The sequence below is a fragment of the Sphaeramia orbicularis genome, chromosome 21 (genome assembly GCF_902148855.1).
Source record: "Sphaeramia orbicularis chromosome 21, fSphaOr1.1, whole genome shotgun sequence".
Taxonomy (NCBI): Eukaryota; Metazoa; Chordata; class Actinopteri; order Kurtiformes; family Apogonidae; genus Sphaeramia; species Sphaeramia orbicularis.
The window spans coordinates 48870975-48885707 of NC_043977.1; the positions used below are offsets into that span (position 1 = coordinate 48870975).

Here is a 14733-nt window from a genome sequence, read left to right on the forward strand (position 1 = left end):
AAGTTTGACGGGAATGAAATTGAATAGTTCTGAAAACATAATTCTAAATATGTTTGTGTGAGTGTTCGCTTCTTTGTGAGTTTATATGTGTGTGTGTGTGTGTGTGTGTGTGTGTGTGTGTGTGTGTGTATATGTGTACGGGGTGGGGAAGCAAAATTTACAATGAGCATTTAGTTGTTTTTTCTCAGCAGGCACTACGTCAATTGTTTTGAAACCAAACATATATTGATGTCATAATCATACCTAACACTATTATCCATACCTTTTCAGAAACTTTTGCCCATATGAGTAATCAGGAAAGCAAACGTCAAAGAGTGTGTGATTTGCTGAATGCACTCGTCACACCAAAGGAGATTTCAAAAATAGTTGGAGTGTCCATAAAGACTGTTTATAATGGAAAGAAGAGAATGACTATGAGCAAAACTATTACGAGAAAGCCTGGAAGATACTATTAAAGAAGAATGGGAGAAGTTGTCACCCGAATATTTGAGGAACACTTGCGCAAGTTTCAGGAAGCGTGTGAAGGCAGTTATTGAGAAGGAAGGAGGACACATAGAATAAAAACATTTTCTATTATGTAAATATTCTTGTGGCAAATAAATTCTCATGACTTTCAATAAACTAATTGGTCATACACTGTCTTTCAATCCCTGCCTCAAAATATTGTAAATTTTGCTTCCCCACCCTGTGTAAAAAAAAAAAAAAAAAAAAAAAAAAAAATATATATATATATATATATATATATATATATATATATATGAATATAGTATGTCCTTTGAGTGCTTTTGGATGAATATGTGTAATACTACTATTGTGATTTACAAAAAAAAAAAAAACAAACACCTCTCCATGTCCATGCCATTTGTGCATGGCCCAGAATATTATAAATCTGTCTGTGCTGAAGGTGTGCTCTGGATGCTTGCAGCTACGAATTCAGAGATTTAGTTTTTCCACAACTTTTACACGCTGTATCACATTTTCTGGCAGATGAATAGAGAATATTGCAGATGGAAACAACAGCCCCTCAGGTACAAACCCTTTATTGCTGAAGCCCTGGTTCATCAGTTTACACACGGTGAAAATAAGCAAACTCAGCAGCACTTTGGGTTGGTACATTCATAATGTTCCTCAGTAAAGTCACAGGAATCTTATACTTTGTTATTGTTAATATACTGACAATTACAGGATGATATGTAAATTACAATTAATTTACAGCCAAACCTATTTGAGGAACATTTGTTGAAAGCTGCATAGGTTTTAAAGAGTTTGTGGACCTTGTGGACCATGTGGACTTGGATAGATGATCTGATCTGAATTCAAGGGTCACTTCCATCCAGACTCTTCATAAGAACACAGCAGAGTTCCATGACGTTTCCTGCCATTGTTAACCTGATGTTTTGACTCTTTGTATTGGCTCAGAAGAAACAGTATTTGGACAAAGGGTGGAGCTGGGGTAGCACAAGGACTGATGGGTAATCTAATGCTAGTCCACACCGGTAACACTAAAATGGTAACACTTTATCAAACAAAACTACAGTAAAGGAAGTAAAAAACGTTAAAATGTTAAATAATTGCAGCTTCAAAAGTCGACCTCAGCCTGATAAAACAGACATGTAGACCTTCTGTGATCCATAAAATATGAGTTGTGGAACAGTAATTTAAGCCCAGACTAGAACACTCCAAATAAACCCACTGAGTCTTGGAAAAAAATGCACTGATTTAGTATTTTTAGACCGACTTTCAGTGTAAGTGTATGAGCTGTGGTATTGGACACCACTGGTCTAAACACATTGCCCATACTATGAATAGAAAGGACAGTTGTCAGGGGCATACCTGACTTGAACAATAGTCATGGAAAAATGTGCATGTTTGAAGGATAAACAGGTGAAACTTAAATAGAAAAATAAATGACTGAAAACACATACTGTGTATTTTTATTTTTATTTCAATTAATATTTTAAAATAGTGTTGTGTGTGCTTTGGTGTATCCCAGTGGTGATATGTGGTTATAGTGCATCCAAAAACTAATTTGCATATTGCACCTCACCAAAAAATAATTTCACCAGCCGCCACTGTTGTAGTCCAGGTTGTATATGATACAAGTCAGAACAGACATGATGTAAATTGTATTTAGTGGGGCAGTAGGTGAACCCAACTCCACAGTGGTAGTTTTCTCTATTCATTGAGATCACATGAAAATAATTTTGTATGGTTGAATGACACTTTGTAAAGTTGCTGTAAATATGTTCAAAACCTAAGAAAATAAGTATTTAATGTCACACTGGCAGTGTTATTTAAATATTAATTAAAATAGTCTTAGTTTCCATCTAACATCTCTTTCTTACTTCTTTTGCCTCTGCTTCCTTTTTCCTGGTTCATTATAATTTTCACCATGTCTCCCTCCTTTTCTGTCTCTGCAAACTGGAGGCAGTGCTTCACAGAGCATGTCAATGGGAAAATGACGAAGCAGAGATGGTTAATGACACCGCATAGAAATACACAGCAGTTTAGAGAAAACCAAATTGGATAGCTCTGGGTGTACACAACGGTTGGGTGGTGTGTGGTACTTTATAAAGTACAAATTTGTACTTTATATATATATATATATATATATATATATATATATATACACAAAGTACAAATTTGTACTTTATATATAGATAGATAGATAGATAGATAGATAGATAGATAGATAGATAGATAGATAGATAGATAGATAGATAGATAGATAGATAGACAGACAGATAGATAGATAGATAGATAGATAGATAGATAGATAGATAGATAGATAGATAGATAGATAGATAGACAGATAGATACATGGATATAGATATAGATACATGGATATAGATATAGATACATGGATATAGACATATATGTACTTTATTATTTGTAGACAGAACACATTTATGTGTTCTGTCTTCAGAACACATTTATGTGTTCTGTCTTTGCTGTGATATGCATAGTATGTGTACATTTATTTCTACACACTGTCACAGCATTTGAATGAAAGATAAGAAATGTCAACTAGAATTAAAACTTGAAGTAGTTGTAATTGTGCGTTCGACCATGCGGGGGTGGGTTCACTATTGGGGAGACTGGATGTTACTCAAAGAAGTCTAATATGACTTCCTATATCTGCAGTGTTGCTCTAGATTACACATTAATAATGAAACTATAGCAGGAAAGACTGTATCTTCAAACCCATGATCTATTTCTGACAAAACATAATCCTCTGTGTCACCATAAAAACACTGTTGAATGAAAGGTCACATGAAAGTGAGCAGATGGGAGGCTGCTGGGCCTAATTCTCCCGGAGAAGTTTGTAATGGAACAGTTGTGAACAACTGGACTGCATTTGGTACGGATACAAGGGCCTGTTCTGGCTTAAACATCATGAACAAGCATTATTTTGCATTAATTCATAGGCCATTATTAAGCCATTCCAAATAATCAAATAAAGCATATACCATTTCCAACACTTCTGACAGATGTAGCATTTCATGAGTCTTCAAACATGTTCTCCAAAAGTTGATTCTTTTATAAGCAGAGGAAAAATCCCCAGATTCTCAAAGATGATTGTGTATTCTGCTTACGTGTCTGAATACTCATCCTTGATTTGGGTCAAGTCTGAGTTCCTCTCGCTTTCATTCTGGCTCAACGTACAAATGCGAGTAGTTTCGTGGAAAGTAAACTATTTTGTATTTGTGAATCTGTGCTGTTTTTTCTCTTCAGGTGGAATGTGGTGGGCATCCAGGGCTCTTTGATGAGCTACTTTACTGAGCCCATCTACTTCTCCAGCATCATTCTGGGTAGCCTGTACCATGCCGACCACCTGTCCAGAGCCATGTACCAGCGCATCGCAGATATCGAAGATCTGCCCCAGCAGTTCACCCTCAACAGGCCTCTGCTCAGCGGTGAGTCTCTGCTCTAATGGGGAATAGACTGGAGGGCTAAAATAAAATCACCTATGAATATTATTTGAAGTAAACTTGATCTCAGTTTGTAGTAAGGTTGCTGGGGGGTGTTGTAGCTTGAACTGTGAACTTCAGTCGCACACACTAGATTTGACTTGGACTCATCCTCAAAACACTCAAGTTGTGTGAATCTTATCATTGATTGATTTGAGTGATCTCAAACTTGTGTAGGCATCTGAACGTGGATAGTTCATTCACTGTGTGATGTGAAAGTTGACATTAGCGCATAGAGTTAGCTTAGCATGGACTCTCCAACAGCGCTCAAAGGTTTGTAACCTTCTCACATGCTTGTTTGCTTGGACTTTGGGCAAAGACCTGTCACTTGACTTGAACTTCAGGTCAGTGAGTTCAAATTGTCACTTGACTTACACTTGACTATTTTACTGCTATTTTTATGGCTATTGTTATTACTATTTTCTTTCCGTTTGTCTTGTAATATTTCTTACATGTATACATTCTGTGTTGTGCTCCTATGGAACCTTAATTTCCTGAGGGCTCTGCCCAAGGGATCAACAAAGTTCTGTCTAATCTAATCTAATCTAGAGACTATAGACTTGAGAGCCAACTAAATTCAACTCCACCGACCACATGATTCTGAAATAGTGACAAAGTCAGAGACTGAGATGGAGGTGATAGTGCCTGAATGTCCAGGTGAAGATGTAAGACAGAAGTAGGACATCCGAGCAGAATCACAAGACATTTATGCAGAAGCACAGAAGGGTTGGTTTGAGTTTTAAAACTAAGAGATAAGAGAGATAAGATAAGATATTCCTTTATTGATCCCACAATGGGGAAATCTGCAGTGTTGTCAGCAGCATAAAAACATACATAGACATACACATAAAAACAAACAGTCATATAAATTTAGTGCAAATGGTTATAAATATAAAATATATATATATATATATATATATATATATGTGTGTGTGTGTGTGTATATACATACATATATATATACATATATATATATATATATATATATATATGTATATATATGTATATATGTATGTATGTATATATATATGTATGTATATATATATATATATATATATATATATATATATATATATATATATATATATATATATATATATATATATATATATGTATGTATGTATGTACAGGGTGGGGAAGCAAAATTTACAATATTTTGAGGCAGGGATTGAAAGACAGTGTACCAATTAGTGACCAATTAGTTTATTAAAAGTCATGAGAATTTATTTGCCACAAGAATATTTACATAATAGAAAATGTTTTTATTCTATGTGTCCTCCTTCTTTCTCAATAACTGCCTTCACACGCTTCCTGAAACTTGCGCAAGTGTTCCTCAAATATTCGGGTGACAACTTCTCCCATTCTTCTTTAATAGTATCTTCCAGGCTTTCTCGTAATAGTTTTGCTCATAGTCATTCTCTTCTTTCCATTATAAACAGTCTTTATGGACACTCCAACTATTTTTGAAATCTCCTTTGGTGTGACGAGTGCATTCAGCAAATCACACACTCTTTGACGTTTGCTTTCCTGATTACTCATATGGGCACAAGTTTCTGAAAAGGTATGGATAATAGTGTTAGGTATGATTATGACATCAATATATGTTTGGTTTCAAAACAATTGACGTAGTGCCTGCTTAGAAAAAACAACTAAATGGTCATTGTAAATTTTGCCTCCCCACCCTGTATATATATATATATATATATATATATATATATATATATATATATATATATAAATACGGATTGAATATATACAACATAAGTGGAATGGAAGGAGGGTTGTTATTACACATTGTGCATTGATCTAATGGGAGCAGGACTGGTTGTGAACTCTGACAGCAGAGGGAAGGAAAGTCTTGCGGTATCTCTCCTTCGTGCAGCGCTGGGTGAAGAAGCCTGTCGCTGATGGTGCTTTCCAGGGCTCTTACAGTCTCATTTAGGGGGTGGAAGACATTGTCCATGATTGATGACAGCTTCGCTGTCATTCTTCTGTCCCCCACCACCTCGACTGGATCGAGACTGCAGCCTAGGACCGAACAGGCTTTCTTCACCAGTTTGTTCAGTCTTTTCCTCTCTGCTGCCGTGATGCTGCTTCTCCAGCAGACCACACTGTAGAGGATGGCAGATGCAACCACAGAGTCATAAAAGGTCTTCAGGAGAGCTTTCTGCACTCCGAAGGACCTCAGTCTCCGCAGTAGGTGGAGTCTGCTTTGGCCTTTCTTGAAAAGGGCCTGGGTGTTGGCAGCCCAGTCCAGGTTCTGGTTCAGGTGAACACCCAGGTACTTGTAAGAGTCCACTGTCTCAATGTCTGTTCCCTGGATGTTCACCGGAGAGGGAGGGTGGCCTTGTGCCGGCGAAAGTCCACCACCGGTTTCTTTGTTTTTCCAGCATTAATCTGGAAGCAGTTCCGCTGGCACCAGGCCACAAAGTTCTGGTTCAGTTCTCGGTACTCATTTTCGTCTCCATTGTTAATGAGACCGACAATAGCTGAGTCATCCGAGAACTTTTGTAGGTGGCAGTTTGTTGTGTGGTGTCGGAAGTCGGCTGTGTAAATGGTGAACAGGAGAGGGGCCAGGACAGTCCCCTGTGGAGCCCCTGTGCTGCAGACCACAGTGTCAGACTCACAGCCTTTTGTCTTCACAAACTGTGGCCTGTTGGTTAAGAAATCCACGAGCCATGGTGTCAGTTTCTGGCTCACTCCTGCATGGTCCAGTTTGTCCCTCAGCAGTGCTGGCTGAATGGTGTTGAAAGCACTGGAGAAATCATAGAACATGATTCTCACAGTGCTTCCAGGCCTCTCCAGGTGACACAGGGATCTCTGCATTAGGAAGATGACAGCGTCCTCAACCCAGATGTTTGGCTGGTAGGCGAACTGCAGTGGGTCTGCAGTTGAGCTCACCAGAGGGCGCAGATGGCGGTTGACCAGCCTCTCCAAGGTCTTTGCCAGGTGGGCTGTCAGAGCCACCGAGCGATAGTCATTAAAATTCCTGGGGCGAGATGACTTGGGTACCGGTACTACACAGGATGTCTTCCATAGCAGCGGTACCTTCTGCAACCTCAAGCTCAGGTTGAAGATGTGCTCCACAATCCCACACAGTTGGCCTGCACAGGATTTGAGGAGCCGAGAGCTGATGCCATCTGGACCGCATGCCTTCTTGACCTTGAGCCTGGCCAATTCCCTCTCTACCTGGGCTGTGGAGAACACCATGCTAGGTGGAGAGGCAGCAGGGTGGGTGGTAGAAGGTGCTATGGGTGGGCTTGGGGGTTGTGGGGGAGCAGCAGGATAGGGGGTTGGGGGGGCAGCAGGGAGGGGGATTGGAGGTTGGGTGGATGTGCTGGGGGGTTGTGGAGGAGTAACAGAGAGGGGAAGGGTTGGAGGTGCAGTGAATGTGCTGAGAACTATGTTTATCACCTAAAGAAATAGTTTACTATATTTAGAATGTTTTGAGACTTTCCTTTCTGATAGGGAACTGAGGCCCTGAAGTGTTCGTAGAACACAATTCACATTCTTAAGCCGGTGTTGTCGTGTCACTGTGGTATTTTAATTAATTATTTTAGATTCAAACCAACATACAGATGAACTGATTAAGATAGCCATTTGGTGAGCTGACTTTCTGAAAATGAATTAGGTTTGGCAGAATCTGACTGAGGACAGGTGAACTGAACACTTGAACATGGTAACGTAGTCGTACTAAAACGGCACAGAAAGCACAACATCATCGTGGAGGAAGGAAGGATCAAATACTTCTCCAAACAGGAAGTGATAATTGAGTCACATGTTTCTGTTTACAGATCAAAAACATGTTGTAGCTTTAAACTCAAAGCCAGCATTTGGACTCTATGACTAAAGACTTGAGAATCAATTTGGTCTTGAGTTCAAAGACCTGAGACTAGACTTGGACTAGTGTAAAAATGATGTTGGCATTTCTGGGCTGATGTCATGATGAGATTGTGCTCCTGTGTTGTTGATGTGAAGGGATCTCCATGTTAATCTTTTCCAGTCAAACTGTGTGTATGCAGCTGTCTAAATAGCAAGGAAGACCACACTAATCCTTGGGTGGATAAACCCATTTATCCACCTTAGTGGTCAGTCCATGGCCGGAACACCATTACTGCTTTCCTCTGTTTAATCTGAGTTGACATTTACCCAGTTCCTGTGGAATTTGAATAGATTTATCATTTTGTGTAAATTTTCAGCATTTGCTTGACCTTTTCAAAAGGCCATATAGACCAAGACCTCTCCAGTTGTCTTTTTGTTAGTTTCCATTTTTAGCAGTAACATTCCATCTTTTGTCTTCAAAGAGCTTTTTAAAACAATATTGTGATACATCCTTGTCAGATACTTTGCTTTATATTTTTAATCCAAGCTACAGATTGGTCTTAACTCATTGTTCCCCTTATTATGTTGTAGTTGAACTACCCATCACGTTCCCTCCTAGACTCATGTCTTCTTTCCTTGTGTTCATCCTTTCTTCATCACCTCCTCCTGTCAATATTATCTATTATTTCCTCTCTTGCTTGCCTTCCTCTTTCCTCATTCTCATCAGCTCAATAACCAAAAGATAAATTTGACATCTTCCCTTTTCTGATATTAACTTCTCACAATCTAAAGCATGGGTGTCAAATTCATTTTAGTTCAGGGGCAAGATTCAGCCCACTTTGATCTCAATTGGCCAGGACCAGTAAACCAATAATATAATAATCTATAAATAATGACAACTCCAAATTTTTCTTCTTTGTTTTAGTTCAAAAAAATTAAATTACAGTATGAAAATGTCTACATTTACAAACTATCCTTTCACAAAACATGCAAATAACCTCATCATCCATCAAAGAGAAATACATGTAATTTTAACAATATTATGCCTCAGTTTATAATTTATACAACTTTGCAGATGACACAGTTATTGTGATCTTGTTAACAGACACTGAAACTTCCCACGATCCAGTTTTAAACAATTTTTGAAACTGATCCACTGAAGCCTTTTTACAGTTAAATGTCACTAGAACCAAGGACATGTGCATTGATTTTAGATGACACCACCCTGAACCTGCATATACCAAAATCAGGGACAAGACTGTTGAAATTGTAGAGTCTTGTAAGTATCTTCTGAGCACCATAATTGATGACAAACTGTCATTCAACAACACCGTTGGTCAAGAGGGTCAACATCATCTGTTTGGCCAGAGGAAGCTAGCTAAGTTCCAGGTTGACAGATCTTTAATGTGACCTTGTTTTATAGATCTTTTATTCAGTCCATTATCACATTCTCTTTCATTTGCTGGTTTGCATCTATCATTCTGAAACAAAAAAACCCTCATTAACCAGGATAATTAAATTCAGCAGTAAAATCATTTGTACTCAGCAAAAATCCCTTTCAGAACTGTACAATAACTGGGGTCAAAGAAATCCAAATCCATCATGTCTGACAGCACTCGCCCTCTGCACTCTGAATTTAAGTGAATTAAGTGTAATTGAACTGAATTGAAGATCACAGTGGATCTACAAATACACAAAACATTTATAAACTGGCATCTGGAACTGAAAAATATAGCATTTAAACTTAATGATCAATCCAACTTATCAAGACTCTGTGACAGCCTTGACTGTCCATGTCTTCCGTGTAATTTTTGGACTGTGCAAATTCATCCTGTGAGTCGGACTGAACCCTTTGGAGGGCCGGCTTTGGTCCACCATCCATATGTTTGACACCCCTGGTCTAAAAGGTAGAGGGAAAAAATCCACTGACCAAAGAACGTATTGGGCATTTTTTTTTAAAATGCTGAGAATGATCCCAGAGGTACTTTAGGAGCTGGTGTTTTAATCGAATATATTATGATTTTAGCTGAAGTATTATTATTGTAAAATGTTGTAGAACAAGAAAGGGATAACAGATGAAGGTCTAGGTATTTAACCCAAACCAAATAAGACAAATAGAAATTTAACTTTTTTTAAAATATGAGTCTATGAAGGCTATGGTGTCCCAGATGGCCTTGTGTTTTCATGTACAAGGTGATGTAGATCTTATCTGCGCATCTGTAAGTGATACCAAAGCACAACACAGATTCTCAGCTGTTTTTTTTCCTCTCTCTCCATTATTATTTCCATTTTCAATTTTGTATAGACCAGGGATTAAAGTTCTCCGTCACCACGACAGATTTCCATCAAATGGAAAAACTGAGTGGGGAAAAAAAGTCATATTGAAGTAACTTCCCCACGTGTTTCGCGGAGTCCAGTCGGCACCGTGATCCTGTCCTGGGTCTGCGGTCCTCAATCTGCAGCGCTCCGGTCTGCAGGTGTTTAACACAGGCACAGGGGGCTGATAGGTTTAACGGTGATGATAATAAGATGACTTCTTTATTTTTATGTCGGGAGGAGAGATTGATTACTATTTATCTTTGGAAGGAAACACTGCTCATTATGTGCCTCAGAAACACATGGACAAGTTAAGCTTTACCGAAGTTCAGCCTCCAGACGCTAACTTTAGTTTAGTGCTAACAAGTAGCTTTCATTATGAAAGAACCACAGCGAAAAGGTAAGAAGACAGAACTGATCTACATGTACCTTCATGTTTGGGTTAATAGCTTATCTCCTCTTGCCGGTATATGACTAGTGTGTGTGTTTGTGTGTATGTGCCCTTCCCGCGGGTGCGGCTGTGCGCGCCACGGCCTTACGCGGTTACGCGCCCGACTGCATAAGTGCTTTATTTTGACCCGTTTAGCATCTTATTTCTATCTGTGTGGTACAGTACGAAGATAAAATTGAATGAATGAGTAACACCCTTGGTATTTGCAGTGCCAAAAAGCAGAAAAAATAAAAGATTAGTTGGTTAGGGTTACATTTACACAGACATTTTCCCCAAAATTAATGTGCTGTTGGAGTTGGAGTTATGTTTTAGGAGTTCCTAAATTGTTAAATAAAAAATTTTTCACTCATTTTTTGCTGTAAGGTTTTCTTCTAGTTATTATTTTCACTTGCTTCAAAGGTTTTCATACCCTTTAAAATTAACCAGAGAACACCAAAATTGACCTGAAGCTTTAAAAATTTTCTGGGGGAGGACCCCCAGACCCTCCACCAATACCACTCATGACATTTTTTCTATCCATGTTACTAATCTTCTACACCTGTACACTCTCCCATTCAGTGTGTTTTACAGTATTGCCAAATTTGACTATATAAACTTGTACGCTATAGTAGTATTGTATTGCATCATTTTTAATAGTGGCCAATGATTTTAACCAGAAGAAAATTTTCAGTCAGATGAAAAATTTTTGCTTTAATCCCTGGTATAGACACTTAATGTCTTGTGTGGTGGACAGTCAGCTGAAATTTGTCATCTTTGTCACCTTCTGTTAGTGTGTGTTAATTCTGGAAAGACAATGTCTTCACAATTTGCGTATCATACAAACGTAAACTGAAAAGTTGACAGACTGACTTTGAAAGTGTTGTACCAGAGCAATGAAACTCATCATCAATTTCAGTTGGAAAAAATACTGCCCCACATGACTTCCCTTTCAAATGCAATCTAATATGTGCATTTTTTGGCTTTACACTTATGTTATGTAAACCTGGGCGGCACAGTGGTGTAGTGGTTAGCACTGCCTCCAGGTTCCAGATTTAACTCTCAGTCACACCAGAGCCTTTCTGTGTTGAGTTTACCTTTTTCTCTTTCTGGTTTCCCCCAGCGCTAAAAACAGGTACATATAAGTTAATTCTCCTGTTGGTGCCTTTGACCACGGTGCTGATGATAATCTGGACATAGTCCCCAAGTGCCTTCAGTGGCAGCTCACTGATACTAATGTGTGTGTGCTGCTGATGCTAAATGCTAGGCACTGTGTATGTATTACGGTTAGCAAATTAACCTTTAAATCAGGGGTGTCAAACATATATAGCCCATGCGCTAAAACTGACTCTCTAAGGGGCTGAATCTGGCCCTGTGAGATGAATTCTCAAAATGCAAAAATTACACCGAAAATATTAACAATCAAAGGTGTCAAAATCATTTTTGTTCAGGGGCCACATACCGCACGATTTGATCGCAAATGCGTAAAATACTATCATAATGACCTATAAACAATGACATCTCCAATTTTTTCTCATTATTACTAATTGAAGTAAAATTTCATGAAAATGTTTACATTTACAAACTATCCTTTCACAAAAAAATGTGAATAACCTGAACAAATATGAACAACATGAAATGTCTTGCCTGTTCCAAAATGTTTGGTGTATTTGTAGATCCACTGTGATCTGTAAGTTCTAATGCACATATAAATGATAAACTGAGGTACAATGTTAAATTGCACTTATATTTCTTAAATAGAAATTCCAGGTTCATGTTGTTCACATCTTTAGCTTACCTGCTGAGAGGCTGTAAGCTATTGTCGTCATGCGGCGTCCGGCGGCAGCATCTGTCGTCATCTGTCATCGTCTGTCATCTGTCGTCTGTTGTCCATTACAAAACTTTCAATCATCTTCTTCTCCCAAACTATAATTCTGATTTACTTCAAACTTGGTATACAGCTTCTTTCTGATGATGTCAACAAACGTTAGTGAAATTATTTGGATCCGGATCTGATTCTGGATTTGGTGCAACTTTGAATAATTTCCCCATTATAAGAGATAGGAAGTGGATCGATGCAATAACTCAGTAAATATAAATGATATCAAGTGTAAATTTCTACAGTAAAGCCCTGATGGGGAGATGACCAAAACATAATGACCACATGCTGATCAGGATCTTCTTCTGGATCCAGGAACTTATGGAAAATTTAACATGGGCTCTTATGGGGAAAAAATTTCAATCGTCTTCTTCTCCCAAACTGCAGTTCTGATTGACTTCAAACTTGGTATACAGCTTCTTTATGATAATGTCACCACAAGGTATTGAAATTATTTCGATCCGGATCTCATTCTGGATTTGGTGCAACTTTGAAAAATTTTCCCAATATAACAGATAGGAAGTGGATTGATACAATCAGTCAGTAAGTATCAATGATATCAAGTTGGAATTTCAATTTTTTACAGATCTGATTGGAATATGACCAAAACAACACAAAACAGCTATTTCTGTAATATAATAAATACACATAACTGGGTGATAATAAATGGCATCTGGATACATTTCCCAAAGCTTTTAATTTGGCCGGTAAGCTACAGGGCCATTGGTCCTATTTTTAAAGGATAGTTTGTAGATGTAAACATTTTCATAACAGAATTTTACTTTTTTTCATTGTAAAACATAGACAGAAGTTGGAGTTGACATTATTTATAGGTTATTAGGTTATTATTTTACTGATTTGGCCCACTTAAGATCATATTGCGCTGAATGTGGCCCCTGAACTAAAATCAGTTTGACACGCCTGATTTAAACAAAAGTTCATGGTTTAAACCGATAACAATGTGAAAAATGCACCTGTGAAAAAGCTGGAACAGTTCCTGTATTGACTGCTGAGAGTTTGTATGTGTATTTAGGTGGTGGAGGATGATATAGACATGGTGTCCTGTCAGAGGCTACATGTAGGTGCAGCCTCTGTTTGGTCTCTAAGTGGTCGGTGTCTGAGATAATAGTAGAGGGTTATTAACCTTTTCCGCTTTAGAGAGTTTTTAGCGGTGAAGGAGCACTGAGCATTTCATCCCTTTAAATCATCTTCTCCTACATGTGCTGCCAAATGGAACCAAGGAGCTTAATACCCACTCTCACATACTCACAGCAGGATTTATGGCATCGATATATCTCCCATTTGGGCCCAGATACAGTGGAAGCCAAAGCCCCGTGGTGTGTTCCAACAGACCCTCTGTCCTCAGAATCCCTTCAGTGAATGATACAGTAAAGACATAAATAAATAAGAAGTGCTCTTACACTTATCTCAAATTCAACTCTGTGGAGTTATTGGTGCTGTTATTGGACCTGTTGTTCTTCAACAAATGGGCTGCCATGTTTGAATCCATTTGATCACCAGTGATATTATGTTCACAAATTCTTCTTAACAGCATGAAATAAGAAACATTTACATGATTATTTTTTTAGGATTCAGATTTTTTTTTAACCATGTCACCACATCTCTGTGTTTGTTTTTTGTTTGTCTTTTTCTTCTGTCCAATCGTTGGGTTGCAGTGAAGGCCCGACTTAATGTTTTCGATGTCTTCAGTGTCTTCAATGTCTGGTCGAAATTCTCTGTTTTGTCTTTAGAATGAACTGAAAACATCTATGTGGCCAAAAGTCCAGGTCATTACCGCCTCATAGCTGCCTATTCTTGTAAATGTAAAATGTTAGAAATGCCTTCAGGATTTAAATTTGGTATAAATACTCCCTTAGATTCTAGGATGAACTGATTGGACATAGGTGGTCAAATGTCAAGGACAATATGACTTCACAGCTCACAAAGAATTAAGAGAATTATGTAGTGGGACACTGTAATGATATGATGACACTGACATGAGGCTTAATCAGAGTCTGGTATACACCAGCTCTACATGTTAAGTGTCATGAGATAACTTGTGTTATGATTTGGTGCTATATAAATAAAATTGTATTTTATATTTGATGTCCAAAAGGTCAAAGGTCAACTGCTCTCTTGTGAACATGTTGTCCTAGGAATGCCGTAAGGGGTTTTTCCCCAAATTTGGGTTTAACTTGGGTTCAAGGATGAACTGATAAACTTGATGAACTGATGCATTTATGGTGGATGTATCTGACTGAATTAATTGTAATTCTTTTTGTACTGAAACTACCTTAAAGACAACTGTGAGGGATGAT

At 38.2% G+C, this 14733-nt stretch overlaps 1 protein-coding gene across 1 annotated transcript in view; it reads left to right on the forward strand.

Moving 5' to 3' along the window:
- Positions 1–14733, forward strand: part of adarb1b (adenosine deaminase RNA specific B1b) — a 236061-nt gene that overhangs the window by 214219 nt on the left and 7109 nt on the right. Inside the window, exon 10 of the mRNA XM_030124418.1 lies at positions 3736–3917. Within this exon, the coding sequence (XP_029980278.1) occupies positions 3736–3917 (182 nt within the window). The remainder of the gene's footprint in view (positions 1–3735; positions 3918–14733) is intronic.